Source organism: Rana temporaria, chromosome 12, assembly GCF_905171775.1.
Source record: "Rana temporaria chromosome 12, aRanTem1.1, whole genome shotgun sequence".
NCBI lineage: Eukaryota > Metazoa > Chordata > Amphibia > Anura > Ranidae > Rana > Rana temporaria.
In genome coordinates this window covers 3,441,402-3,467,510 of record NC_053500.1, presented here as the reverse complement: position 1 = coordinate 3,467,510, position 26,109 = coordinate 3,441,402, and the positions used below count along the sequence as shown (strand labels likewise).

At 48.4% G+C, this 26,109-nt stretch overlaps 1 protein-coding gene across 1 annotated transcript in view; it reads right to left on the bottom strand.

The window, feature by feature from the left end:
- PREX1 (phosphatidylinositol-3,4,5-trisphosphate dependent Rac exchange factor 1) overlaps window positions 1-26,109 on the bottom strand; it is a 177,973-nt gene that overhangs the window by 43,420 nt on the left and 108,444 nt on the right. Inside the window, exons 11-16 of the mRNA XM_040331542.1 lie at window positions 25,845-25,945; window positions 16,434-16,537; window positions 15,876-15,925; window positions 8,602-8,677; window positions 6,451-6,523; window positions 1,869-2,011 (exon numbers count right to left, since the gene is read on the bottom strand). Coding sequence (XP_040187476.1) covers window positions 1,869-2,011; window positions 6,451-6,523; window positions 8,602-8,677; window positions 15,876-15,925; window positions 16,434-16,537; window positions 25,845-25,945 — 547 coding nt within the window. The remainder of the gene's footprint in view (window positions 1-1,868; window positions 2,012-6,450; window positions 6,524-8,601; window positions 8,678-15,875; window positions 15,926-16,433; window positions 16,538-25,844; window positions 25,946-26,109) is intronic.

Below are 26,109 nucleotides of genomic sequence, written 5' to 3'. Positions count from 1 at the left end.
TTTAGACCCCAATAGGGGTTTGTATAAACTAAGATGGGTATGTATAGACTTTAGACCTTAAGGGGGGGGGGGGGGGGGTTCTATGGACTTTAGACCCTAAGAGGGGTAGGTATAGTATTTAAACCCCAATAGCGCTTTGTATTAGCTTTAGAGCCGAAGGGGGGTTTGTATGGACTTTAGATCCTAAGAGAGGGCTTTGTACGGACTTTTAGACCCTAAGGAGGGTTTATGTGGACTTTAGATCCTAAGGGGCAGTTGTATGGACTTTAGACCCTAAGAGGGGTATGTATAGACATTAGACCCCAACAGGGGTTTGTATGGACTTTATACCCCAAGAGGTAGATGGGGTATGTATAGACTTTAAATCCTAAGGGGGGGGTTGTATGGACTTTAGACCCAAATAGGGCTTTGTATGGAATTTAGATCCTAAGAGGGGTTTGTATAGACATTAGACGCTTAGGGGGGTTTGTATGGACTTTCGATCCTAAGGGGGATTTGTATGGACTTATAGACCCTAAGGGGGTTTGTATGGACTTTTAGACCCTGGGGGGGGGGGGGTATGTATAGACTTTAGACCCTAAGGGGGGTTTGTATGGACTTTAGACCCTAAGGGGGGGTTTGTATGGACTTTAGACCCTAAGGGGGGGGGGGGGGTTTGTATGGACTTTAGACCCTAAGGGGGATTTGTATGGACTTTAGACCCTAAGGGGGATTTGTATGGACTTTAGACCCTAAGGGGGGGGGGGGGGGTTGTAAGGACTTTAGAGCCTAAGGGGGTTTATATGGACTTTATACCCTAAGAAGGGTATGTATAGACTTTAGATCCTAAGGGGGGCTTTGTATAGACTTTAGACCCTAATAGGGCTTTCCATTGACTTTATATCCTAAGGGGGGGTTGTATGGACTTTAGACCCTCTTGGGATCTAAAGTCAATGGAAAGCCCTATTAGGGTCTAAAGTCCATATAAACCCCCAAGGAGGGGTATGTATAGACTTTATATCCCAAGGGGGGTTGTATGGACTTTTAGTTGTTTATCACACACATCAGTACTTTTTGGTGTTTTTAGGTTTTTTTAATGTTTGTTTCTGACACTCGTGTTGCATTTGGAAAATTCCGTTGCTGGGAAACCCAATAATAAAACACAAAACCACCCAATACATATATTTTTGTGCATCAAGACTTGTGCTGACACCTAAACGAGCAGTGTGTGTGTGTATGTGTGTGTGTGTGTGTGTGTGTGTGTGTGTGTATGTGTGTGTGTGTATGTATGTGTGTGTGTGTGTATGTATATGTGTGTATATGTGTGTGCGTATGTGTGTATATGTGTGTGCGTATGTGTGTATATGTGTGTGCGTATGTGTGTATATGTGTGTGCGTATGTGTGTATATGTGTGTGCGTATGTGTGTATATGTGTGTGCGTATGTGTGTGCGTATGTGCGTATATATTTGTGTATATATGTGTGTATGTATGTGTGTGTGTGTATGTATATGTGCGTATGTGTGTGTGTATATATATGTGTGTGTATGTGTGTGTGTATATATGTGTGTGTATGTGTGTGTGTATATATGTGTGTGTGTGTATATGTGTGTGTCTTGTGTGGTTTCCGCTGAGAAGGATGAGGCTTGTGTGTGTGCGGAGGAGGAGGAGAGGCCTTGTGCCACCACAACCTGCAGAGCGAGCCGAGCCGGGTAAGGTTACACAAGATCCTCCGATAAGGAAATAAGTCAGCACAATACACCCCCCGCCCCCCCCCCCCCCCTTTATTTATGACAGAAGGCTCGGCTGCCATCGAGTCCTGTTGGGGGCGTCACCTACAAACAAAATCTGGAGGCCGTGTGGCCAGTACGGGGGTGGGGGGCTTCTTACCAGAAGGGTCTTGGCCAGGATGTTCTCTATCAGTTTGAAGTCATTGCGGAGCTGCTTGTTCTTGGAGCTCGTCCCCTCCATCTCCTCATCGGCGTGGAATCGGAAAAACTGCGATTCGTCTTTGAATTCGCTCTTCTCCAGGACTGAGAAGACAAGATGGCGGGGTGTTAATACAGAGGATGGCATGACCTGGCTGCGGTTTATTGACGACGCTCTACGTGTGTGAAAAGATATAAAAGTCTGTGTTACTGAGCCCGTTCTATGGGAATGAAAAACCTGATTGGAGGAGGTCAACTGCAACTAAATGATCTCCGAAGAGTCTCAGACGGACGTCAACCGGAACCCATCACTGCAAGCCCAAACTCCGACCACACAAGCCCAAACCCCGACCACACAAGCCCAAACCCCGACCACACAAGCCCAAACCCCGACCACACAAGCCCAAACCCCAACCACACAAGCCCAAACCCCGACCACACAAGCCCAAACCCCGACCACACAAGCCCAAACCCCGACCACACAAGCCCAAACCCCGACCACACAAGCCCAAACCCCAACCACACAAGCCCAAACCCTTTACACACAAGCCCAAACCCCGACCACACAAGCCCAAACCCTTTACACACAAGCCCAAACCCCAACCACACAAGCCCAAACCCCAACCACACAAGCCCAAACCCCGACCACACAAGCCCAAATCCCGACCACACAAGCATTGACTACAAACTATATTGTCAAAAGTATTGGGACACCTGCCTTTACACGCACATGAACTTTAATGGCCTCCCAGTCTTAGTCCGTAGGGTTCAATATTGCGTTGGCCCCGCCCTTTACAGCTATAACAGCTTCACCTCTTCTGGGAAGGTCGTCCACAAGGTTTAGGAGTTTGTCTATGGGAATGTTTGACTATTCTTCCAGAAGTGCATTTGAGGCACTAAAATTGGATAAGAAGGCCTGGCTCGCAGTCTCCGCTCTAATTCATCCCAAAGGTGTTCTATCGAGTTGAGATAAGGACTCTGTGCAGGCCAGTCAAGTTCCTCCACCCCAAACTCCCTCATCTATGTCTTTATGGACCTTGCTTTGTGCACTGGTCCAAACAATTTGATGTAGGGGGGGATTATGGTATGGGGGTTGTTTTTCAGGGGTTGGGTTTGGCCCCCTTAGTTCCAGTGAAGGGATGTCTTAAGGCGTCAGCATACCAAGACATTTTGGACAATTTCATGCTCCAGACTCTGTGCAGGCCCGTCAAGTTCCTCCACCCCAAACTCTCTTATCTGTGTCTTTATGGACCTTGCTTTGTGCACTGGTGGGCAGTCATGTTGGAACAGGAAGGGGCCTTCCCCAAACTGTTCCTATGAAGTTGGGAGCATGAAATTGTCCATAAATGTCTTGGTATGCCGACACCTTAAGAGTTCCCTTTACTGGAACCAAGAGGCCCAAGCCCAACCCCTGAGGGGCCAAGCCCAACCCCTGAAAAGCAACCCCCACACCATAATCCCCCCTCCACCAAATGATTTGGACCAGTGCACAAAGCGAGGTTCATAAAGACATGGATGAGGGAGTTTTGGGTGGAGGAACGATGAGGTCCATGAAGACATGGATGAGAGAGTTTTAGGTAGAAGAACGATGAGGTCCATGAAGACATGGATGAGCGAGTTTTGGGTGGAGGAACGATGAGGTCCATGAAGACATGGATGAGAGAGTTTTGGGTAGAGGAACGATGAGGTCCATGAAGACATGGATGAGGGAGTTTTGGGTGGAGGAACGATGAGGTCCATGAAGACATGGATGAGGGAGTTTTGGGTGGAGGAACTTGACTAAGGTCCATGAAGTCATGAATGAGGGAGTTTTAGGTAAAAGAACTATGAGGTCCATGAAGACATGGATGAGGGAGTTTTAGGTAGAAGAACGATGAGGTCCATGAAGACATGGATGAGGGAGTTTTGGGTGGAGGAACGATGAGGTCCATAAAGACATGGATGAGGGAGTTTTGGGTGGAGGAACTTGACTAAGGTCCATGAAGTCATGAATGAGGGAGTTTTAGGTAAAAGAACTATGAGGTCCATGAAGACATGGATGAGGGAGTTTTAGGTAGAAGAACGATGAGGTCCATGAAGACATGGATGAGGGAGTTTTGGGTGGAGGAACCATGAGGTCCATGAAGACATGGATGACGGAGTTTTGGGTGGAGGAACAATGAGGTCCATGAAGACATGGATGAGGGAGTTTTCAGTGGAGGAACGATGAGGTCCATGAAGTCATGGATGAGCGAGTTTTGGGTGGAGGAACGATGAGGTCCATGAAGACATGGATGAGGGAGTTTTAGGTAGAACGATGAGGTCCATGAAGACATGGATGAGAGAGTTTTGGGTGGAAGAACGATGAGGTCCATGAAGTCATGGATGAGTGGGTTTTGGGTGGAAGAACGATGAGGTCCATGAAGACATGGATGAGGGAGTTTTGGTTGGAGGAACGATGAGGTCCATGAAGTCATGGATGAGGGAGTTTTGGGTGGAGGAACGATGAGGTCCATGAAGACATGGATGAGGGAGTTTTGGTTGGAGGAACGATGAGGTCCATGAAGACATGGATGAGGGAGTTTTGGGTAGAAGAACGATGAGGTCCATGAAGACATGGATGAGGGAGTTTTGGGTGGTGGAACGATGAGGTCCATGAAGACATGGATGAGGGAGTTTTGGGTGGTGGAACGATGAGGTCCATGAAGACATGGATGAGGGAGTTTTGGGTGGAGGAAGGATGAGGTCCATGAAGACATGGATGAGGGAGTTTTGGTTGGAGGAACGATGAGGTCCATGAAGTCATGGATGAGGGAGTTTTGGGTGGAGGAACGATGAGGTCCATGAAGACGTGGATGAGGGAGTTTTGGGTGGAGGAACGATGAGGTCCATGAAGACGTGGATGAGGGAGTTTTGGGTGGAGGAACGATGAGGTCCATGAAGACATGGATGAGCGAGTTTGGGGTGGAGGAACTTGACTGGCCTGCACAAAGTCATGACCTCAACCCGATAGAACCCCTTTGGGGTGAATTGGCGTGTACACTGCGAGCCAGACCTCACCTGACCTCACAAATGCTCTTCTGGAAGAATGGTCAAACATTCCCATAGACACCCTCCTAAACCTTGTGGGCGGCCTTCCCAGAAGAGCTGAAGCTGTTATAGCTGCAAAGGGCGGGGCCAAACCAATATTGAACCCTCTGGAGTTTGGCATGGCGCTGGAGGACCTTGTCCCGGCACTGTGTGAATGGCGGCCTCGGCACTCTTTTGGGAAAGAACCTGTTAATCCAGCGGCCCCTATGGGGGTAGCACTACAATCACATAGATAGGCAAAGTATCGGGGGGGGGGGGGGGGCCCCGGTGAGGTCCCCCAAGACTTCTCCTATCTCTGTGATTCTGTAATAAAAGGATCCTTTGGCTTTGTAGCAAGGCTTGTCGGTGATTAGATCCCATCCATGTGTTAATGACAGAGCTGTCCCTTGTCCGGAGTGGAGGAGGGGATGTGAATCCAGTGCAATGAGGTGGAGTAGGGACTGGCGAGGACGGGCTACAAGTGTTTCTCCGTCTTCCAGACAATTACAGGCTGCAGCCCTGGTCGGGGGTTTGTTGGCACCAATCAGAGCTCCCCGACCACAAAACTCCGCTATAAAAAGATCCGGAATCCAGACATGAAAAGACGGAGAAGGAGATGCAATGTTAGGGTGCTGAACCTGTGGCCCTCCAGCCAGGGCTGTCTTAATGAGAGGGCACAACTGGGCACTGCCCAGGGGCCCTGGCTGCATGGGGGGCCCCCTGCACTTTCCCCAAAGCAGCTGGTCCTTGAGCCCACACTGCCCTGAAATTGGGGGCCCCCATGATGGCACTGAGAGTGATAGATACACAGGGGAGGCAGCCTGCCTACCTACCTAATGTTTACCTGCACTGTCATCATTGTAGGGGCCCCAGAGCATTACTTTGCCCAGGGGCCCATAATGCTATTAAGACGGCCCTTCCTCCAGCCAGAGGTGTACCTAGCTTCAGGGCCCCAGTGCAAGAAAACATTAGACAGCAGAGCTCAGACTGAGAGGAAGAAAGCCGCACAGTGCCTTGAAAAAGTATTCATACCCCTCTGCTTCCACTACTGCGAGTTGTTGTGCGACTTGACACATGTGAAGTCGCACGACAAGTCAAAACCCAATGTATTTCAATGGTCCCAGTTCTAATTGGTGCGACTCCAAGTCGCAGCTAAACCAAAAAAAGTTTTCGCACTACTTTGTTTTCCGACTTTGGTGCGACTTGTTCTCACATGGTTTTCACCGTCGCATGACATCGCATCAAAAATCGCATTGCAAAGTTGCATTTTTTGGGGTTGCAATAGTGAAAACAGAGCCCAACATGACAAAATGTGGAAAATTTTAAGGGGTATGAATACTTTTTAGCGCATTACTTGCTAGATTTGCTAGGTTACTGTCTATCCCCCTGAGGAAGCCAATGTTTTGGCGAAACGTGTCGGGAAGATTTGATCCGTCACCATAACAGGCCTTTTACGATCTGTGCTATCAGCTCTATTTATTCTCCCTTCAGCTTACCGTGATGCATGAATCCGTTGTTACAGAGCCCAACGCCAAGAGCGACGGCCTCCTCTCTCGTCTGACAGTCGCCCTAAAAAAAAAAGAAATAAAAAAGGTAAAAAAATGACACATTTTTGTTACTTTTTATCTGCTGGGAAGAATGCTTGGAATTACCCAGAATCCCCCCTCCCCCCCCCCCCCCCGCTGAACAATTCCTCGCCGCCTCCCTCCCGCCGCGTTCATTCATGCTTTGTATAAATAGCGCCGCGCTTCTCCTGGCCACGGAAAACAGGAAGTTTTATTGACGGCTAAATGGGGAGCGGGATTGTTTTTTTTTTTTTTTTTTACGACTAATGAGGGACATTGTTGGGAGCCGAGCGCCGCCAGCAGCTCGAAAAAATGTGTTTGCTGAAACGTCGTCACCGATCCTCAACGTCGCCCAGGGAGGAAATCATCGCGGCTTTTATTTTCCTGAGATTGTTTTCCCGTCTCTGAACGCAACGCGGCGGATCCTTCGGAGAAAGAAACTTTCCAATTCTTACGGATTGTCTGAGACTTCCAGAGACGGGTCAGGGAGATGTCAGGGGGGGGAGGAGTGATGTCACTCAGCCGCACGCGCCTGCGGCCAAAATGTATCAACTCGAGAGACCAAATCAAAAAGCCTCGTTTATCTGGAAATGTCACGAGGCGGCGCACTGCGTCAGAGGAACGCGAAGAGGCGAGAAAATTTCCAAAACAAACCCCAAAACGCCGGAATCTGGATAACGTCTGCCGACATCAAAACCAAATTAATGAGCAAAACCGAAAATAACAAATTCTCACCCCCCCCTCCCCCCATATCTGCTCCGTAATCAGCGGCGTCTGTTCCGTATTCCGAGGCGGGAAGTTCAGGGGGCGCCGATAAACTTCTCAAACAATATTACTGTATATACTCCAGTATAAATCGAGTTTTTCAGCACAGTGAGGCATCAATGGGCACAGTAAGGCATCAATGGGCACAGTGAGGCCTCCAATGGGAACACTGAGGCCTCCAATGGGCACACTGAGGCCTCCAATGGGCACACTGAGGCCTCCAATGGGCACAGTGAGGCGTCCAATGGGCACAGTGAGGCGTCCAATGGGCACAGTGAGGCGTCCAATGGGCACAGTGAGGCGTCCAAACGAGAGGATGTCCGTGATAGGTGGAACACTGTGCCCATTTGCAGGCCTCACTGTGCCCATTGATGCCTCACTGTGACGGCGGCAGTGAGGCGACCAATGGGCACAGTGAGGCGTGCAATGGGCACAGTAAGGCATCCAATGGGCACAGTGAGGCATGCAACAAAACGAGAGGATGTCCGTGATAGGTGGAACACTGACTCACTGCTGGGAGACTGAGTGTTCCGCCTATCATGGACAAGAATGAGGCGCGGCTTCTGTACACTAGATCCAATGGGCACAGTGAGGCATCCAATGGGCACAGTGAGGCGACCAATGGGCACAGTGAGGCGTGCAATAGGCACAGTGAGGCATCCAAGGGGCACAGTGAGGCATCCAATGGGCACAGTGAGGCATGCAATGGGCACAGTGAGGCATGCAATGGGCACAGTGAGGCATGCAATGGGCACAGTGAGGCATGCAACAAAACGTGAGGATGTCCATGATAGGTGGAACACTGACTCACTGCTGGGAAACCGAGTGTTCCGCCTATCATGGAAGAGAATGAGGAGGAGGCGTGGCTTCTGTACACTAGATGGCCGCCGTCTGACTGCAATGCATGACATGGGCTGATCAGGTATGGCACAGTGAGGCATGCAATGGGCACAGTGAGGCTGCAATGGGCACAGTGAGGCTGCAATGGGCACAGTGAGGCTGCAATGGCTGCAAATGGGCATTGTTGACCCTCTTTTCCGCTTACAGTAGCTGCATTCTCACCCCTAGTATTATACTCGAGTCAATACGTTTTCCCATTTTTTTGTGGTAAAATTAGGTCCTTGGGTGAAATTTAACCCTTTTCCAGCCTGCTCCGGCATCCCCTTTAAATTTCTAATTGCTGGGGGGGGGGGGGGGGGGGTGTTGCGTGATGAGGTTTGGGAAGAATCGATCATCATGTGACCACTGTGATTGGGCCATATAAAGAAAGCGTACCGTTCAGATGCCCCATAGATAATGGATGATGGATCTCCTTACCTGAGATAGGAGCCAGTCCACCAGCTTGCTCCCGGGGATGACGGACTTGTAGGTCTTCAGGTGGTAATCACGATCCCTGGAAGGAGAGGAAACAAAAGATACATTATAGAGAATATCAGCCAACAGAAGAAACTCTTCATCCTCCATCACAGAACAGCCAATACTCTACAGTTCTCATTGTTGGGGTCACTATACCCCCCCCAGGGACAAGCCTGTAATAATGCACATCCTACAGTGGTGGTGACTCCTGTGCTCTGGAGGAACCATCAGAATGACAATGCTCCGGCATCTACTCCCCTTTATTCACTCCAAACTCTTTATGGAGCCATTTTGGAACTGCTGCGGATATTATGGGTACGGCCCGGCGCAAGATTTACACCCTCACCCTACGCATTTCTAGAGGTCAGACACAGCTCATGGAACCTCTAGGAACCCTTGAGAATGAGAATGTCTATATTATGGAGAGATTTCTCCTGAGTCTACTCCCCTTTATTCACTACAAACTTTTCATGGAGCGGTCCTGGAACTACGGTGGCACCATCAGATTTATGGAGCGGTCCTGGAACTATGGTGGCACCATCAGATTTATGGAGCGGTCCTGGAACTATGGTGGCACCATCAGATTTATGGAGCGGTCCTGGAACTACGGTGGCACCATCAGATTTATGGAGCGGTCCTAGAACTATGGTGGAACCATCAGACTTATGGAGAGGAAGAGGCCACCCCTGAGGAGTTCTCCTCCTCCCACCCGGGTGCACACCTCCTTCATCCGCCATGTCTGTAGGTACCAGGAAAGGGTTAATCGATCTTCTGGTAGTAAGAAGCTATTTCTGTCCCAGCGCCAGGAGGATCTGTTAATGGAATATTCTTATTAATCAGAGGTGAGAAGATTCTCCGTGTAATTATCTCTCGGTCACAGAACATTGTCCGTCGCTTCTTCCCTGAAGAGGCCGCAGCCGCCATTAACCCCTTCATCACCACTTCAAAGGAAGAGGAATTGTATCATAAAAGGGACAGAGATTGAAGATTCCATTGTGGTGACACCAAAAGATCCACGGAACCCTTCTCTTCCCTTGGCCGCGCTCATGTAAATAGAAAGGGAGAAGCTGCCGAAACATGTTTTCGTGGGACTGGGATTGCCGGAGTCATCATCAAACACTGGCACCTCTCGCCGCGCCAACACGCTAATTCTGCTTCTAAAGCAAAACTGTTCCGGGGCCAAACCTCAGACAGACGCCACCTTGTTCACACTGCTGGCTCCGGGACAGAGTGGAAAGACGAGCCGGCGGGGCTCTGGGTGTAAAAGGGAAACTCTTCACCATGGAAATATCTTCCTACCTGGGAGTGATTAGTAAAAAATGCCCAGGGCCACTTCCATGGACAGAACCCAGGGCCACTTCCATAGACAGAACCCAAAGCCACTTCAATAGACAGAACCCAGGGCCACTTCCATGGACAGAACCCAGGGCCACTTCCATAGACAGAACCCAGGGCCACTTCCATAGACAGAACCCAGGGCCACTTCCATAGACAGAACCCAAAGCCACTTCCATAGACAGAACCCAGGGCCACTTCCATAGACAGAACCCAGGGCCACTTTCATAGACAGAACCCAGGGCCACTTCCATAGACAGAACAGAACCCAAAGCCACTTCAATAGACAGAACCCAGGGCCACTTCCATAGACAGAACCCAGGGCCACTTCCATAGACAGAACCCAGGGCCACTTCCATAGACAGAACCCAGGGCCACTTCCATAGACAGAACCCAGGGCCACTTCCATAGACAGAACCCAGGGCCACTTCCATAGACAGAACCCAGGGCCACTTCCATAGACAGAACCCAGGGCCACTTCCATAGACAGAACCCAGGGCCACTTCCATTGACAGAACCCAGGGCCACTTCCATTGACAGAACCCAGGGCCACTTCCATAGACAGAAACCAGGGCCACTTCCATGGACAGAACAAGGGCCACTTCCATAGACAGAATCCAGGGCCACTTCCATTGACAGAACCCAGGGCCACTTCCATAGACAGAAACCAGGGCCACTTCCATGGACAGAACAAGGGCCACTTCCATAGACAGAACCCAGGGCCACTTCCATAGACAGAAACCAGGGCCACTTCCATAGACAGAAACCAGGGCCACTTCCATAGACAGAAACCAGGGCCACTTCCAATGATGGAACCCATGGCCACTTCCATAGACAGAACCCAGGGCCACTTCCATAGACAGAACCCAGGGCCACTTCCATAGACAGAACCCAGGGCCACTTCCATGGACATAACTAGGACAATTTCTAAGGACAGAACCAGGACAACTTCCAGGGAGAGAACCAGAGTCATATCCATGGATAATAGAACCAGGTCCATTGTCAGGGACAGAATCAAGGCAATTTTCATGAACAGAACCAGGGCCATTTAATGAATAGAACCAGGGCCATTTCAATGGCTAGGACCAGGGCCATTTCAATGGCTAGGACCAGGGCCATTTCCAGGGACAGAGAATAGGACTACTGCAGGAATTGTTCAGGGAAATCTGCGTCCTTGGTGTGGCTCTTCAAGTTGCAGTCCACTGTCTTTACTAGGAAGAGTACATATATCCATCATACTTTACAGCTGATAGCAGGAATCCAAAGACGGATTACGGCAGAATGGGGCCCTAGGTAAAGTAGCAGCTTTGGCCCCCCAGCCCTTCAATTGAAATGGGCACTGAGAAGTGGCCCTATCAGAGATCAACTGCCTCCCATGCATCTTCCCTTGTAGGGTGTCAGGCTGGTGCACAGCTCTCACCGTTGGCGCCATCTGATTTACTGCAGGAGGACAAAGGTTGGGGCTGAGGCCCCAGGACAACCATCGGGGCCCCCCTAGGGGTTCCCTGTGACCTGAAGTTTATTTTAAGGGCCCTTCTGGGGTAAAAAGGTTGAGAAGTGCTGCTTTGTAGACAATGTGCCTGTGGGGGGGCTGTTATTCTGTATATGAGGCGGACAACCAGGATGAGTTAATAGAGGGGAACACAAACAAGGAGAAGATTTATAGCGGAGAAGAGAACATGAAAGGAACAGGAGGGGATGAAGAATTTGCAGGGGGAGACCTGGCCGCTCCTCTGGGTTTAGTGGAGGTCTGGGGTGAGGCCGTCCATCTCCGGCCCTGTCCACCCTCTTCTAGTGAGGACAATTACCAATGAATGATGGAAGTCTATTCTTTCATACAACGCCGAGGCCACAAACAGTATAGGGCTGGTAATAAAAACACCCCGAGCCGAGGGCCATAGGAGCCGAGATCAGGAGGAACCGCCGACACACCCGATATCCCGATCTTATATTCAGGAGGAGCAAGTAGAACTTTATAAAGAAAACAAAAAGTAATAATCACCAACTATAGTTGTGATGTTTGTCTCTGGTGACACCGCACTAAAACAGCGGCAAATCTCCCATTTCTGGTGTCAATGCTCCTCAGCAACTAGACTGTTAAGGACGGCCGTTGGCTACAATGGACTTCTCCAGTGAGGTCACCAAGTATTTGCTGCAAGATCTCCGTCTGAAACCCAAATACACCTCGCATGGCTGGGAAGTCCACATCCGCACCTGATGGTGCCACCAGATACCCCATCAGTGAATTTAAAGTCACAGAACTCCAAATATTGCGTTTCACTTGTTCATTGTGAGAAAAAACATCACGGAAGTCACAGCTGGCCTTGCAAGGTCTCTTTATCAAAGTCAACATAGTTTTCACTATGACACCTTGAGGACTATGTTACCTTGTGGACTATGTCACCTTGAGAACTATGTCACCTCGTGGACTATGTCACCTTGAGAACTATGTCACCTTGAGAACTATGTCACCTCGTGGACTATGTCACCTTGAGAACTATGTCACCTCGTGGACTATGTCACCTTGAGAACTATGTCACCTCGTGGACTAAGTCACCTTGAGAACTATGTCACCTCGTGGACTATGTCACCTTGAGGACTATGTCACCTCGTGGACTATGTCACCTCGTGGACTATGTCACCTCGTGGACTATGTCACCTTGTGGACTATATCACCTCGTGGACTATGTCACCCCGTGAACTATGTCACCTCGAGAACTATGTCAACATGTGGACTATGTTGTCTTGAGGACCATGTTGCCTTTAGGATAATGTCACCTTGAGGTCTATGTAAACCTGTGGACTTTATTACCTTGAGGACTATGTCAACTTGTGGACTATCTCATCTTAAGGACTATGTTTCCTTTACGATTATGCCATCTTGAGGACTATATCAACATTTGAACTATGTCATTTTGAGGACTATGTTGCCTTCAGGAATATGTTGCCTTGAAGACTATGGCACCTCAAGGACTATGTCAACTTGTGGATTATGTCACCTTGATGACCATACCACCTGGTGACTATGTCACCTTGAGGATTATACCACCTTGAGGACTACGTCAACTTGTCGACTATCTCATTTCAAGGACTATGGCACCTCGAGGACTATGTCAAATTGTGGAATTATACCACGGTAAGAAACAAGGTCAATTTGTGGATTAGGTCACCTTGAGAACTGTGTTGCCTTGAGGATTATGTTGCCTTGAAGACTATGGCACCTTGATGACCATGCCACCTTGTGGACTATGTCACCTTTAGGACTGTATTAACTTGTGGACTATCTTGAGGACTATCTTTGAGGACTATCTTTCCTTCAGGATTATGTTGCCAAATTGTGGAAATATGTCATCATAAGAAACAAGGTTAACTTGTGGAATATGTCACCTTGAGAACTGTGTTGCCTTGAGGATTATGTCACCTTGAAGAATAACTGACTTTGATGAAGGGACCCTCTGATGTCCTAAAATGTCAGGCGTCTCGGCCTTAACGTGACCTTCTGTTCCATCAATAAACACATGAAATGCATATTTGGAGAGCGCTGTAACTGCAAATCTCCTGATACAGTATCTAAAATGGTGTCACAAGAAACGTTTCCACTACGAGAAGCTAAAGTCATTTCATTTCCTCCTCTTTGTAATGTACCAAGTCATTTATCGTTATTAATTATTAATAAATAGGAAAAACTCTTTCCATATCTACAGGCTTCCAGCGTGGTCACACTAGATGAAGACACCGAATTCGCCTTCAGGAGTCAGTTCACATGAAGCCCTCACTTATCATATAACGGTGATTATCATGGTGTAACATTGCCGATACAGAATCCGGATTGGTGCTTTGTGGTGGTCTTATCCCTTTATCCAGATTTATCTCGGTCATGTCAGAATTTTCCTGACTGATCGGATTATGGTAATTGTGATTGATAGGATGACCTCACCACGGCTCTTATCATGACAATGGCGGCTCCTCTGTACGGGCTCAGCCACCGGGGGTAAGCTCCGGGGAATAGACCCTCATAATCTGCCCTCAGCTGTGTGTCCCCAACAGAAATATCCATTAACCTTTCCTGTGGGTCATCCCATTTTGCTACTAAATTTGAAAAATTTTCACCCTATCAAAATTAAAAAAATGAAGGTTGTGATGCTAAATAAAATAAAAATATAGGAGGAAATAGACGGACCGGTAAAGAAAAAACAGCAAAAAAATTGCAAAAGAAAAACCAAACAGTAAGTGACTTGTAGGCTGCCATGGACTGGGGCCAGAAAAGGAAAATTAAGGTAAGTATTTGATCAGATTTTTCCATTTTCTCGACCATTGGCAATAAGAACAATAAGAACAATAAGTAATGTCCATCATCAATGAAAAGCTCACATTTTGTGGAGGTGACCCCACTCAATTAAGGTAAGTATTTGATACAATTTTTCAATTTTCTTGACCATTGGCAATAAGAACTTATGGGTAATGTCCATTATCAATGAAAAGCTCATGTTTGGGGAGGTGACCCCACCCAGCCGCACAAAAAAACAGCAAAAAATGTGCAAAAGAATAACTAAACAGTGACTTGTAGGCTTCCATGGACTGGGTCCAGAAAAGGAAAATTAAGGTAAGTATTTGGTCAAATTTTTCCATTTTCTTGACCATTGGCAATAAGAACAATAAGAACAATAAGTCATGTCCATCATCAATGAAAAGCTCACGTTTTGTGGAGGTGACCCCACTCAATTAAGGTAAGTATTTGATACAATTTTTCAATTTTCTTGACCATTGGCAATAAGAACTAAGAACTTATGGGTAATGTCCATCATCAATGAAAAGCTCACATTTGGGGAGGTGACCCCACCCAGCCGCACAAAGAAAGCCGCAAAAAATGCGCAAAAGAATAACCAAACAGTAAGTGACTTGTAGGCTGCCATGGACTGGGCCAGAAAAGGAAAATTAAGGTAAGTATTTGATCAAATTTTTCCAATTTTCTTGACCATTGGCAACAAGAACTGATAAGTAATGTCCACCATTAAAGAAAAGCTCGCGTTTTGGGGAGGTGACCTCACTCAATTAAGGTAAGTATTTGATAAAAAATGTAAATTTTATTGTTAACATTTTTCAATTTTCTTGACAATTGGTAATAAGAACTAAGAACTTATGGGTAACGTCCATCATCAATGAAAAGCTCAAATTTGTGGAGGTGACCCCACTCAATTAAAGTAAGTATTTGATCAAATTTTTCCATTTTCTTGACCATTGGCAACAAGAACTGATAAATAATGTCCACCATTAAAGAAAAGCTCACGTTTTGGGGAGGTGACCCTACTCAATTAAGGTAAGTATGCTCCACCCACTGCAGAAAACTACAGGAGGGGGCGGAGACAAGACCAGGGACTTTGTACAAGGAGAGAGCAGAGCTGTGGGAGGGGCCTAGCAGACCCCACCCACTACAGGCTGCCTGTAGAAAACTACAGGAGGGGGGTGGAGACAAGACCAGTCACCCTGCAGGAGGAGAGAGAGCAGAGTTGTGGGAGGGACCTAGCAGGCTCCACCCACTGCATGCTGCCCGTAGAAAACGACAGGAGGGGGGTGGAGACAAGACCAGCGGTGGGAGGGGCACAGCAGGCTCCACCCACTGCAGAAAACTACAAATTGGGGTGGATACAAGACCAGTTACCTTGTACAAGGAGAAAGAGCAGAGCTGTGGGAAGGGCTTAGCAGGCTCCACCCACTGCAGGCTGCCTTTACTAATGGATAAATGGTAATATTAAGTGCTTATATGTTGGGACGGTTGATTCCCCCGGAGATATAGGTTCTCCCGCATTACACAGAGGGCGCCCTCGGCTCACGCCTTCGCCATGACAAACTCGCACTCATCCACCACACACAACCTTTTTTTTTTTTTTTGGCGCACTTACTTGACAACCGGCGTCAGCAGGCTGTGCAGGCGGCAGTAGAGTCGGACACCCTGGGAAATAAAAAGAGGAAAAATATCTGATTAAATATCATTCGAATGAGAACAGCGGAGAACACACAACGGGGCTTATTCCATAAAACACAACAGGAGCCGTGGCGCAGGACACGCGAGTCATCTGATTGGATGGATTTAATCACATCAAGGCAATAAAGGAGATGAAGCCTCATAAAATGATCAGACATGGGGGGATGGGAGGAGGGGGGTGGGGGGCATACTGGTAGTGACGCGTCAGCACCCGGTCACATCTGTACATCTACAGGAGCACTCAGACCAATCAGCTGATGGCAGGATGACCAACACCGAGAACGTTAAATATTGACCTGCTGCATGCCGTGCATTGTGGGAAATGTTCTCCATGGAAAACCAGCGTCTGGGGACGAAACCAGAGGGGGGGGGGGTTCCTGGGGAGTCCTCAACTCCACGCACATTTCGGGGGTTCCCACCCAGCCTGATGGATCATTGATAAGATCAAAGGAGCGGGAAGACACCCCAAACTCACCTTGGACATGATGTCCTCCAGCTCACTTCTGGCTTTGTACGTTCCGTCGTCGTATCGGAAGCGATAGAGAACTTGCTCGTTCTTAAATTGGTGCTTGTCTGAAACTGAGGAAAGCGGAGATTAATAAATGATGGGGATCAACCACAGGTAATGACTCTACAGGTAATGGCCCCACAGGTAATGACCCCACAGGTAAGGACCCCACCAGTACAGTACACAGGTAATGACTCTACAGGTAATGACCCTACAGGTAATGACCCCACAGGTAATGACCCCACAGGTAATGACTCTACAGGTAATGACTCTACAGGTAATGACTCTACAGGTAATGACTCTACAGGTAATGACCCCACCAGTACAGTACACAGGTAATGAGCCCACAGGTAATGACCCCACCAGTACAGTACACAGGTAATGACTCTACAGGTAATGACCCCACAGGTAATGACTCTACAGGTAATGTCCCCACCAGTACAGTACACAGGTAATGAGCTCACAGGTAATGACCCCACCAGTACAGTACACAGGTAATGAGCCCACAGGTAATGACTCTACAGGTAATGACCCCACCAGTACAGTACACAGGTAATGAGCCCACAGGTAATGACTCTACAGGCCATGACCCACCAGGTACGGTACACAGGTAATGAGCCCACGGGTAATGATGCCAAAGGTAATAACTATGGTGGTAATGACTCTACAGGTAATGACTCCACCAATACAGTCCACAGGAACAGACTCTACAGGCCATGACTCTACAGGTAATGATTCCACAGGTACAGACTCTACAGGTAATAATTATGGCAGCAATAACTCTACAGGTACAGTACACAGGTAATGACACTCCAGGTAATGACTCTACAGGCAATGACCCCACGGGTAATGACTCTACAGGTAATGACACTCGAGGTAATGACACTCGAGGTAATGACCCCACGGGTAATGACTCTACAGGTAATGACACTCGAGGTAATGACACTCCAGGTAATGACACTCCAGGTAATGACACTCCAGGTAATGACACTCCAGGTAATGACACTCCAGGTAATGACACTCCAGGTAATGACACTCCAGGTAATGACACTCCAGGTAATGACTCTACAGGTAATGACTCTACAGGTAATGACTCTACAGGTAATGACTCTACAGGTAATGACTCTACAGGTAATGACTCTACAGGTAATGACTCCACCAATACAGTCCACAGGAACAGACTCTACAGGCCATGACTCTACAGGTAATGATTCCACAGGTACAGACTCTACAGGTAATAATTATGGCAGCAATAACTCTACAGGTACAGTACACAGGTAATGACACTCCAGGTAATGACTCTACAGGCAATGACCCCACGGGTAATGACTCTACAGGTAATGACACTCGAGGTAATGACACTCGAGGTAATGACCCCACGGGTAATGACTCTACAGGTGATGACACTCGAGGTAATGACACTCGAGGTAATGACCCTACAGGTAATGACCCTACAGGTAATGACAATCCAGGTAATGACCCTCCAGGTAATGACCCTCCAGGTAATGACCCTCCAGGTAATGACACTCCAGGTAATGACTCTACAGGTAATGACACTCCAGGTAATGACCCCACGGGTAATGACACTCCAGGTAATGACTCTACAGGTAATGACTCTCCAGGTAATGACACTCCAGGTAATGACACTCCAGGTAATGACACTCCAGGTAATGACACTCCAGGTAATGACACTCCAGGTAATGACACTCCAGGTAATGACACTCCAGGTAATGACTCTACAGGTAATGACTCTACAGGTAATGACTCTACAGGTAATGACTCCACCAATACAGTCCACAGGAACAGACTCTACAGGCCATGACTCTACAGGTAATGATTCCACAGGTACAGACTCTACAGGTAATAATTATGGCAGCAATAACTCTACAGGTACAGTACACAGGTAATGACTCTACAGGCAATGACCCCACGGGTAATGACACTCCAGGTAATGACACTCCAGGTAATGACACTCCAGGTAATGACACTCCAGGTAATGACACTCCAGGTAATGACCCCACAGGTAATGACCCTACAGGTAATGACACTCCAGGTAATGACACTACAGGTAATGACCCTACAGGTAATGACACTCCAGGTAATGACACTCCAGGTAATGACACTCCAGGTAATGACCCTACAGGTAATGACTCTCCAGGTAATGACACTCCAGGTAATGACTCAGATAATAGTGATAGAGATAATAATCTCTAGTTAATGTCTCTTTAGGCAAAGACTATGTAATGACTCCATAGGTAATGGTCCCACAGGTAATGTCTCTATAGGTATTGATACCACATGAAATAACTCTATAGGTAATAATTATGGTGGTAATTGTACTGAGCTGCCAGATCTCACTATCAGTTGTCTATTTATTATAATTAACCCTGTGTGTGTACTGAGCTGTCAGATCTCATTATCAGTTGTTTATTTACTTTAGTTAACCCTGTGTGTGCGTGTGCTGAGCTGTCAGATCTCATTATCAGTTGTACACTAGATGTACAGGAACGTCTGTCCCAACAAAGGGTTAAAGATCTCATTGTTTGGGTATTGCTGATGCATTTCAGTCCAGTCTGTCTCGGAAGTCTCCCTAAATCAGCACACTGCAGATGATTCTGAACAATCCAGGCTGTGAGGGGTTCTCAGAGGTGGAAGGACAAGAGACAATGCATGAAGGATGATATATATGAATGTCTTTGTGCCCGGTACTGTGGGCTGTAGGGGGCGCCGTCTCTCTCGCTGCGGATGAGTGGGACAGCCGGGTGATAAAACGTCTCAGCGCAGATAAATAATTTACTCGACAAGCAGCAAGCAGAGAAGTCCGAGAGATTTCACAACACATTTCACAAGACTGAGCGGGGGAGGGGAGGGGGGAAATCCTTCGATCACAGCGGGCACAGCCCTCAATACAATCAGATCTGACCTGACTCCATGTGGATCCAACAGGCCAGATCTCCGCCCCACCCGGGGAGTCATTCTAGGGAAATTCCCAGCCTTTAATGGAGCAGGCGGGCAAAGGGTTACAGCAATCTACAATCCCCTCCCTACCATTGCAAAGTACATGGATCTTATTCCCCCCATTATGACCCGCTGCAGACCGGCAGAGCACTGAAATCCCAAGAAATGCCGACTCCACATTCTTCTGCTGGACTACAAAACTCCTCCTCCTTATGTTAAGAGGAGATGGGGGAGGTGTCCTGTAGTCCAGGACAAGAGAATCGGGCAGGGCTGACACCACTGTTGACTGCAAGAGCAGAAAATGTCAGCTGATCCTGCCAGATATCCAGGGAGCGCCTAACTTCCTGTAGTGAGCCGACAACGCTGCTTCCGCTGCACTGCAGTATTGCCAGCCTTGCCTAAGTTCCTGTCTGCTGGACTACAGAACATCTCCCACCTCTCACTATCTACATAAAATTTAGGCCCAGATTCTTGTAGAATGGCGTAAAACTGCGGCGGCGTAACGTATGTCATTTACGTTACGCCGCCGCAAGTTTTAAAGGCAAGTGCTTTATTCACAAAGCACTTGCCTGTAAAGTTGCGGCGGCGTAGCATAAATACCCCGGCGCAAGCCCGCCTAATTCAAATGAGCCGGGTAGGGGGCGTAGAGCATTTAAATTAGGCGCGTTCCCACGCCGAACGTACTGCGCATGTGCCGTCCCTAAAATTTCCCGACGTGCATTGCGCTAAATGACGTCGCAAGGACGTCATTGGTTTCAACGTGAACGGAATTGGCGTCCAGACCCATTCACGGACGACTTACGCAAACAACGTAAATTTTTAAATTTCGAAGCGGGAACGACGGTCATACTTAACATTGGTTGCCCCTCATATAGCAGGGGCAACTTTACGCCGCGCAAACCTAACGTAAACGTCGTAACTGCACTGCGTCGACCGCCCGTACGTTCGGGAATTTGCGTATCTAGCTAATTTGCATACACGACGGGGAAAAAGACGGAGGCGACACCTAGCGGCGAAAAAAAATATTGCATTTAAGATCCGCCTTACGCCTGTCGGATCTAATGGATATCTATGCGTAACTGATTCTAAGAATCAGTCGCATAGATACGACAGCCCAGATTAGGACTTACGACGATGCACATTGCGTTGCGCCGTCGTAAGCCTTTTCAGAATCTGGGCCATAGTGTTCTGTAGTCCACTGTTGACTGCAAGAGCAGAAAATGTCAGCTGATCCTGCCAGATATCCAGTGAGCGCCTAACTTCCTGTAGTGAGCCGACAATGCTGCTTCCGCTGCACTGCAATGTTGTCAGCCCTGCCGAGTTCTCCTCTGCTGGACTACAGAATATTATATTTTATGTAGATAATGAGAGGTGGGAGATGTTCTGTAGTCCAGCAGGCTGACAGTACTGCAGTGCAGCGGAAGCAGCGTTGTCGGCTCACTACAGGAAGTCAGGAGCTCCCTGGATATCTGGCAGGATCAGCTGACATTTTCTGCTCTTGCAGTCAACACTGGTGTCAGCCCTGCCCCGTTCTCTTAGTTATCTCCTCTGTAATTAATGGAGCAGGGGGGGGGGGGTGTTTGATTATTTAGGGCTGCTCAGTGTTTCACAGGCCGTTTTTTATTTTCTCCTCGCTGTCTTCTAGAGAATTCTAGAAGTAGAGAGGGAGGAAGAACAGAGCAGACAGCCTGAATATTTATGGAACTCTAGCCAGTCCCTGGGGAGGAGTGCCCAGTAGGTGGTGAGAGAACCCATAAATAGTCTGTGGCCTGAGCAGGAGTGTGCAATGATCCTGGATCCAGTCCGAAAGGAGGAGGACACTGCACTACAATAGGAATGGGGGGTGGGGGGGGGTCCACCATTTATTTCATTGTAGGAGATATGGGTGTTTTTTTTTTTACTAAAGCTGAAGAGTGCAAAATCCGGCTCACTTCTACATAGAAACCAATCAGCTTCCAGGTTTTATTGAAAAAGGTTAATTGAACAATCTGAGGTTAGAAGCTAATTGGTTTCTATGCAGAAGTGAGCCTGATTTTGCACTCTCCATCTCTAGTAAATCCACCCCTACGGTCTCCAATGTTTGGGGCGGTCTCCAATGTTTGGGATGGTAATGTTTGGGACGGTCTCCAATGTATGGGACGGTCTCCAATGTTTGGGGCGGTCTCCAATGTTTGGGGCGGTCTCCAATGTTTGGGGCGGTCTCCAATGTTTGAGATGGTAATGTTTGGGACGGTCTCCAATGTATGGGACGGTCTCCAATGTTTGGGGCGGTCTTCAATGTTTGAGATGGTAATATTTGGGACGGTCTCCAATGTTTGGGACGGTCTCCAACGTTGGGTCGGTCGCCAACGCTTGGGTCGGTCACCAACGATTGGGTCGGTCGCCAACGCTTGGGTCGTTCACCAACGCTTGGGTCGGTCGCCAACGCTTGGGACGGTCTCCAACGCTTGGGATGGTCTCCAATATTTGGGACGGTCCCCAATGCAAACATTGGGGAGGTCTCCAATGTTTGGGACGGTCTCCAATGTTTGGGGCGGTCTCCAATGTTTGGGGCGGTCTCCAATGTTTGGGGCGGTCTCCAATGTTTGGGGCGGTCTCCAATGTTTGGGGTGGTAATGTTTGGGGCGGTCTCCAATGTTTGGGGCGGTCTCCAATGTTTGGGTGAGGTCTCCAATGTTTGGGGCGGTCTCCAATGTTTAAGATGGTAATGTTTGGGTCGGTCTCCAACGCTTGGGTCGGTCTCCAACGCTTGGGACGGTCTCCAACGCTTGGGACGGTCCCCAATGCAAACATTGGGGAGGTCTCCAATGTTTGGGTGAGGTTTCCAATGTTTCGGACGGTCTCCAATGTTTCGGACGGTCTCCAATGTTTGGGTGAGGTCTCCAATGTTTGGGTGAGGTCTCCAATGTTTGGGTGAGGTCTCCAATGTTTGGGTGAGGTCTCCAATGTTTGGGTGAGGTCTCCAATGTTTGGGTTAGGTCTCCAATGTTTGGGTGAGGTCTCCAATGTTTGGGTGAGGTCTCCAATGTTTGGGTGAGGTCTCCAATGTTTGGGTGAGGTTTCCAATGTTTCGGACGTTCACCAACGCTTGGGTCGGTCGCCAACGCTTGGGACGGTCTCCAACGCTTGGGATGGTCTCCAATATTTGGGACGGTCCCCAATGCAAACATTGGGGAGGTCTCCAATGTTTGGGACGGTCTCCAATGTTTGGGGCGGTCTCCAATGTTTGGGGCGGTCTCCAATGTTTGGGATGGTAATGTTTGGGGCGGTCTCCAATGTTTGGGGCGGTCTCCAATGTTTGGGCGAGGTCTCCAATGTTTGGGCGAGGTCTCCAATGTTTGGGGCGGTCTCCAATGTTTAAGATGGTAATGTTTGGGTCGGTCTCCAACGCTTGGGTCGGTCTCCAACGCTTGTTTCGGTCTCCAACGCTTGGGACGGTCTCCAACGCTTGGGACGGTCCCCAATGCAAACATTGGGGAGGTCTCCAATGTTTGGGTGAGGTTTCCAATGTTTCGGACGGTCTCCAATGTTTCGGACGGTCTCCAATGTTTGGGTGAGGTCTCCAATGTTTGGGTTAGGTCTCCAATGTTTGGGTTAGGTCTCCAATGTTTGGGTTAGGTCTCCAATGTTTGGGTGAGGTCTCCAATGTTTGGGTGAGGTCTCCAATGTTTGGGTGAGGTCTCCAATGTTTGGGTGAGGTCTCCAATGTTTGGGTGAGGTCTCCAATGTTTCGGACGGTCTCCAATGTTTCGGACGGTCTCCAATGTTTCGGACGGTCTCCAATGTTTCGGACGGTCTCCAATGTTTGGGTTAGGTCTCCAATGTTTGGGTGAGGTCTCCAATGCTTGGGACGGTCTCCAATGCTTGGGACGGTCTCCAATGCTTGGGACGGTCTCCAATGCTTGGGACGGTCTCCAATGTATGGAACAGTCTCCAATGCTTGGGACGGTCTCCAATGTTTGGGACGCACGGCGTGTATAAGGAGAGGAAATGCGGTGAATAGAAGAAGTCAGGATTTCCTCGGGCTGAAGGAAGTTTACATTGCTGTGTTTGTATTTATAGCGTCCGTCTAGACGAAAGCCAGCTTCCTCCAGGAATCCATGTTTAGGTCTCTATACAGTAGGAATATCTCTGATATCACCCATCGTATGGGGGAGGGGGGGGTGTCTACAATGGCCGTCTCACGCAGAAGGATGACAAGGACAGAGAACGAGGACATCTCATACCAGACAATGGACAAACAATAGAGACCCAAGACATTTGACCCCATTGAATCTACATGGTGATCTATGGTGGTTCCTGTTCCTGATAAGTTCACCTGATGATTGACTTCTTATGAAGCGGCTTGTTGGACTCCTCTATCCACCTCTCCAGTATGGATTAGGGGAGGGGGATCCATTTGGTCTATCTATGGCCAGCTTAAAGACTTCATGTCTATTGGTAGAGGATCCATATCCAGCTCCTCGCTTCCACCTAGTCTGGAATACAACAGCCAGCAGAGCAGATTCCGCCACCCAGGGCCGGCCCTACCATGGGTCCCAGGCAGCACTTTGAGAGGGGCAGCAAATTGAACCATGGCCGCCTCTCCTTCTCTTATATTTACACAGCAAATTGTCAACCAATATTTTTGTGTCCAGCAGTTGTGTGTGTCATGACAAATGCCCCCCCCCCCCAAGCAGCTTTGCCTGCCCTATAGTACCCTAGCCTGTTTACATACTACCCCAGTCTGCTCCTATACTGCCCTAGCCTGTCCATATACTACCCTAGCATGCCCATTTACTACCCTAGCCTGTCCGTATACTACCCTAGCCTGCCCGTATACTACCCTAGCATGCCCATTTACTACCCTAGCCTGTCCGTATACTACCCTAGCCTGCCCGTATACTACCCTAGCATGCCCATTTACTACCCGAGCATGCCCATTTACTACCCGAGCATGCCCATTTACTACCCTAGCCTGTCTCTATACTACCCTAGCCTGTCTTTATACTACCCTAGCCTGTCCCTATACTAGCCTAGCCTGTCCATATACTAGCCTAGCCTGTCCATATACTAGCCTAGCCTGTCCATATACTAGCCTAGCCTGTCCATATACTAGCCTAGCCTGTCCATATACTAGCCTAGCCTGTCCATATACTAGCCTAGCCTGTCCATATACTAGCCTAGCCTGTCCATATACTAGCCTAGCCTGTCTCTATACTAGCCCAGCCTGTCTCTATACTACCCTAGCCTGTCTCTATACTACCCTAGCCTGTCTCTATACTACCCTAGCCTGTCTCTATACTACCCTAGCCTGTCTTTATACTACCCTAGCCTGTCCCTATACTAGCCTAGCCTGTCCCTATACTAGCCTAGCCTGTCCATATACTAGCCTAGCCTGTCCATATACTAGCCTAGCCTGTCCATATACTAGCCTAGCCTGTCTCTATACTACCCTAGCCTTTCTCTATACTACCCTAGCCTGTCTCTATACTACCCTAGCCTGTCTCTATACTACCCTAGCTTGTCCCTATACTACCCTAGCCTGTCTATATACTACCCTAGCCTGTCTATATACTACCCTAGCCTGTCCATATACTACCCTAGCCTGTCCATACACTACCCCAGCCTGTCCATATACTACCCAGCCTGTCTATATACTACCCCAGTCTGCTCCTATAATGCCCTAGCCTGTCTCTATACTACCCTGTACTGTAATGTCTGCCTTTATTTTGTTAAGCGCTGCGCTACATAAAAACTGTATAATAATAATACCCTAGCCCGCCCCTATACTACCCAAGTCTGCCCCTATACTACCCTAGCAAGCCCCTTGGAATTGAACATAAAGGGATGTCATAAATTAGCATATAGCAAAGTGCTGTTGCATGTAAAGCTGACTTGTGGGCACTGATGATTTTAATTATCGTGATATAAAATAATGGATGTGGGGGGGCTTTTTGGTCGGTGGAATTTTTTTTTTTGGGGGGGGGGGGGGAGCATTTCATTCTTGGGCCCAGGCAGCACAATGTCTTGGGCCAGCCCTGCCACCACCCATACTGTTGAATGTGAATAGAGGGATCTATAGATTTTCTCTCATGGAGCCAGCAGAGCGGATTCCGCCACCCATACTGTATAACGCAGATGGAGGAATCTATAGATTTTCTTTCATGCAGCCAGCAGAGCGGATTCCGCCACCCATACTGTATAACGCAGATGGAGGAATCTATAGATTTTCTTTCATGGAGCCAGCAGAAGAAGTGAGAGAAAGCCATGGTTGTATGTATGGGAAGCCCCTGGGTAGGGTTTTAATCATTCTCTACTTTATCCACAATAATAATAAAATAAATTGGCTTTTGATCTATTGACAATCGATTATATCTCTGTTAATGCTGAGCAGTTAGAAGACAGAACATTGGGATGTACAAGTCCAGGGGGTCTCACCATGGTGGATGATGCCGTTCTCCAGCAGAGCCTGGCCCAGATTGACGCCTTCCTCCGGCTTGCCGATTTCTCCGTTCTCCATCAACCAGGACACCAATTCGCTGCGGGGACACAGAACGTGGACATGTTAAAGGCAGGAAATGTTTTGGTTCTCCATCAAGTATCATGTTGGGCTGTGACCAGAGTGGATGCATAGGGCCCGGGGCCCATAAAATTACCGGGCCCATAAGATTACGGGGCCCATATTACAGGTATGACCTACAAT